At 40.5% G+C, this 4,424-nt stretch overlaps 1 protein-coding gene across 1 annotated transcript; it reads right to left on the bottom strand.

Annotated features, from left to right (window-relative positions):
- Nucleotides 1-439: 439 nt before the first annotated feature.
- cbln4 (cerebellin 4 precursor) lies at nt 440-2,782 on the bottom strand (the record flags this gene model as incomplete). Its single annotated transcript, XM_080533766.1, has 3 exons — nt 440-637; nt 976-1,092; nt 2,486-2,782. The coding sequence occupies 3 exons, from the start codon at nt 2,780-2,782 to the stop codon at nt 440-442; spliced, it is 612 nt and encodes a 203-aa protein (XP_080389892.1).
- Nucleotides 2,783-4,424: the final 1,642 nt, after the last annotated feature.

The following is a 4,424-nucleotide window of genomic DNA, read 5'->3' as shown; positions in this document are numbered from 1 at the left end:
AACTCTGAGTTATCACTCATGCCACACTTGCTAAATTGTTTTGCTAAACAAATGCATTTCCCCAAATGACAGACATTGTACAAAAGGCATGGTGGCTTGGAAAGGCTGCCGTGAAAACTCACAAATGCTAAATGTAATCAGAGAGGGTTGTGTTTTGAACCATGTTTGTGATGATATTCCTCCGTTGAATTTGTTGAGTAATGTCAGCAAAGCAATCATCTGAAGAACACTTATGGAGCAGTATTGCATTTGTGGAGGGATTCCCATTTCCAGAGAACTTCAAAGCTTTCCAGTGTCTGTTTTCTTCTCTCTGTTTCAATCCATGACCATCAAGATATATCCATCCATTTGGCTAGATTCAACTGATGCAGCAATGTTTTGATTATACAGTGACAACACATTGTTGATTAGTCATTGATGGCAGGTTTTTTTTTTTTTTTTACAGAGGGAAAACAAGAAAGCCAGAGAAAGTAGAGTATTGCCATCCACCAACCAGGTTTCCCTTCTCCAGTTTAAGGTAGACCTTGTCCTCTTTATCCAGATAGAGAAGAACTCCATTGGTGGCTGCCTCACGAGTCACGTCTTTGTCACCCGCAAAAGCTGAGATGACTGGTTTCCCATTCAACATTAAGTTCACCTGTATGACCGAACAAAGGCAGCAATCAGCAAAAGCAAATGAAACAGGGAAGAAATTCTGCTATTTTACCTAAATGAATATATGTAAATTGAGCTATGATTCCTCACTTAAGTATTCTAGAAGAGTAGGCGTACAGCATGTGATTTCAAATCATTCAGTCAAAGTAAATCCCAACAGAAGCCCTAACATTTTTTTTCAGATCCACTACAATTGAAGAGATTGTTAGATTTAGCTATTACGTCATTTTAGCTATTTTTCACTTTGATATAATATCTAAATGTCTAAATGTGTCTTTAACAGTAACAAATGAATCCATTTGGCAAAACAACATTGCATACCTGTATGGTCTGGCTCTGGTACACTTTGATGACATGAAAGTTAAAACTGTAGATCCCTTTTCTGGGTGACAAAAACACTGATTCCAATGTAAAATAGTTGCCTATATTCACAAGAATCTGGAAAAGAAAAGCAAGGCATTTTACATTCAAACCTGTGCACATTGCTTATCCACCAGCTTTTAAGAAAGAAATCAAATTATGAGTTTCTTAAGAAGATGCACTTTGAGAGCATTTTCAACATCAAATCGTGTGCACTATTTGGGCACTGTACTGAAACAGTGAGGTTTTAAAGTGCAAAACATACCAGGCACAATCCACCAAATCATAAAGTTACATTCTGCAACATCTTCAACTTGGGCACTGCTAATAAATGAGGTAACAAATTCATGAATATGTATATAAACCCATTAGTTCAATTCAAGTAAATTTGGGGGTAATCAGTCAACAAAATCAATCACAGACATGACAGGTTGCATGCATTCTTTTTTTCTTTAAAAACCTGACCTTGCAGTAAAAACACATTTAACAAAAGGAACAGTGTTTGGCCATTATCACTGTCACATAGAAATCAAGATAACAAAACACAGAAACCCATATTTCTAGTGAAAACTATTTTTTATCAAAGAAAATGTTGTGATGTAGCTACAGGATTCAATGTGAAATGGCACTCCAACCTAAAAGGCTTCAGTTACTGCAGCAGGCTGGCCCTGTATAACATCTCCCCAACCATGAATAAAAATGAACAGCCATTCCTGTCAATGGCAGAATGACTGCTGGTGACCAGGATAAGAGTGAGAGAGGTTGAAAAAGGGAGGGACCTTGTAGTTGAAGCTATATTTTACTGAATGTTACATGTGTCTGAAATTAAATCTGATGGACATGGATGATGGGCTGTATGATTGTTAAGGACAGCCACAGTGAATTGTTCCCTCTAAGCCAAAAATGTGTGTGTGTGTGTGTGTGTGTGTGTGTGTGTGTGTGTGTGTGTGTGTGTGTGTGTGTGTGTGTGTGTGTGTGTGTGTGTGTGCGTGCGCGTGCGTGCGTGCGTGTGTGTGTGTGCGTGCGTGCGTGCGTGTGTGTGTGTGTGTGTGTGTGTGTGTGTGTTATCTCTGAGGATACTATGCCCTATCCTCAGAGATAACCCCATCACTGCTGGTGATATGCATATAGCTATTACAGCATGATGTGAATTACAGTTCACATGTGAGCCCTGTGTCATTGTCCCTGGGTAAATGCGCTATGTATTTTTTTAAAGAGGAACAATTTCATTTGCTGTAGACAATTATCTATTAATACTATCTACAAATCTGACCAAAAAAACCTAGAAAGTATGTTCTGGTTGAGAAGCCAAACATTGATATTAAGCAAGATTGTTAAGTTTCATTAAGGCTAAACAGAGCAACCTTAAAATAACAACTGTTCCAAAGTTGATGCAAAATGAAACATGTTCTCGAAACATTTGATAGTTAAGCATTTATGTAAAGTACAATTGTCAACTTAATCGTCTTACTTGATCGAAGTATATGATTCGTGTTTTATTGCTCATCTCCGATGGTTCGTGATTGTTGCTCCGGACCGCAGAGAAAGCCACCTTGGAGTTTGCAGCGCGCACCGAAATGCCGAGTGGAGAGGACGAACCCTTCCAATCCGTAGCCGGATTAGAGTCGCAAACCACAAGACATTTGCCCTCCAGGACAATAGGCTCCGTGTCATTCTGAGCTCCAACAAACTCAGAGATCATAGCCCAACAGAGCAAAAGAACACAAGAGTTTACCATTGCCTTGTCAAATAGCCGCGACAGCACCATCTTTAAAAAGACCCTCTCCGTACCAAGTTCCGAGTCCTCCACTGGTCCCCCGCCGCAGACGCTTCTGACGCTGTGAGATTGTCTTAGTAGATCCAGCCAGGTGCTACATCGGTACACCTCAAATGTATTTGAAACATCTCAATCTTCAAATGTTGACAGCTGATGGAAGTGACAAATTATATTGGCTCTGTCTCATATTTTCATATACGGTATGACTTTTTTTTTTACGACTTTTTTTTTTTTTTACTGAACGAGATAACAGACCGAAAAAACCTGTTCACACTGGAGCTTCTACAACTGTTGTAGCCTACAACACATTTGTCCCAATGTATGTGCCACAACTGATTATTGTATTAATGTGAACGCTCCAAAATGTTTACTACAGAACTGTTGTGGCAAAACCACTTGAACGAGGCTGTGTATAATAGCACATGATGCCAGAGTGGAGTGAATGTCCACATCCTTGTGACGTTGCTACGGGTATGATTAATCCAGTAGTCCCGTTACATCGCTGCGGTTAGTCACGCCCCTGATGTTGGTTGGTGTGCTTACCTAACCAGGACACTCAAAGCGCACGTTTGTTTAGATAGCTGGTTTACTAGATATAGGAACTGTCTTCAAAACAAAAAAATTCCTTGATCTGTCCATCACTCGTACCGCGTGAACCCACCAGTTAGCTGCGATGCGCACAACTGATACACATCTTGTTGAATGAATGAATGAATGAATGAATGAATGAATGAATGAATGAATGAATGAATGAATGAATGAATGGTCTTTATTGTCATTGATATAGTACAGGTACCAAACAACGAAATTTGGGAGGGGGGGCTCCCCTGGTGCTAGGAAAGAAAACTAAAAACAAGAAGGGAAAAGAGCTGGTTTACATAAATAAAGGCTATGTACACTGTCCACTATACTATACTATACAAATAAACACTGTGCTGTACTCTATGCTATGCTATACCTATTCTAACATTTCCTATCTCTGAACATTATGTACCCGAGGGTTGTCATATTGCACATAGTGTTATTGCACATTCATTTAAAGTGTCGCAGTTTGCAGGTTTGAAATGTTCACAGTTGTGTTTCAGTATTGCACTTGATTTCAATCTAGTAGCTGCCATCAAATGTCTAGATTGTCCAGGGCCTAGAACCTAGGTCTTTGCTGTGTTCAGGGCCTGAATGGCCCTGGGGTAGAAGCTGAGCTTCAGTCTGTTTGCGAAGACTGTTGGAATAAATTAATATCTCACAACTATGCTGTTGTATGTAGGGCCAGGGGAGGTGTAGCCTATAGTATAGGCGCTATAGAGCGAGATTAATTTTGTTTTTGCATAAAGTAGAGTGTGAAAGACAGATACACCCCCACCAAGGGCAGACAATTACAGTAGATGTGAAGTGGAGGCAGTCCAGCAGCATAATCTGACGATCCCATTAAAAACAAGACGGGAACGGTCCTCTCTATTTTGCATCAGTTTGCTGTCAACTGTCAAGTGCCGATACTTGTTTGTAGCCAACCACCCCACAAAAGAGGTTCCCGCATGAGCCGACATACTACAGTCAGGGCAGGCACGTGCACGTGCACAAGTAGGAAGCCCCTGTCCCATTGCCCTGCCAGTGGCCTCCTGGAAGGTTGTTATTT

Source organism: Nansenia antarctica (genome assembly GCF_963989245.1).
Source record: "Nansenia antarctica genome assembly, chromosome: 6".
Lineage (NCBI taxonomy): Eukaryota > Metazoa > Chordata > Actinopteri > Argentiniformes > Microstomatidae > Nansenia > Nansenia antarctica.
Note: the sequence above shows the minus strand (reverse complement) of the source record. Positions and strands in the feature narration are given on the sequence as shown.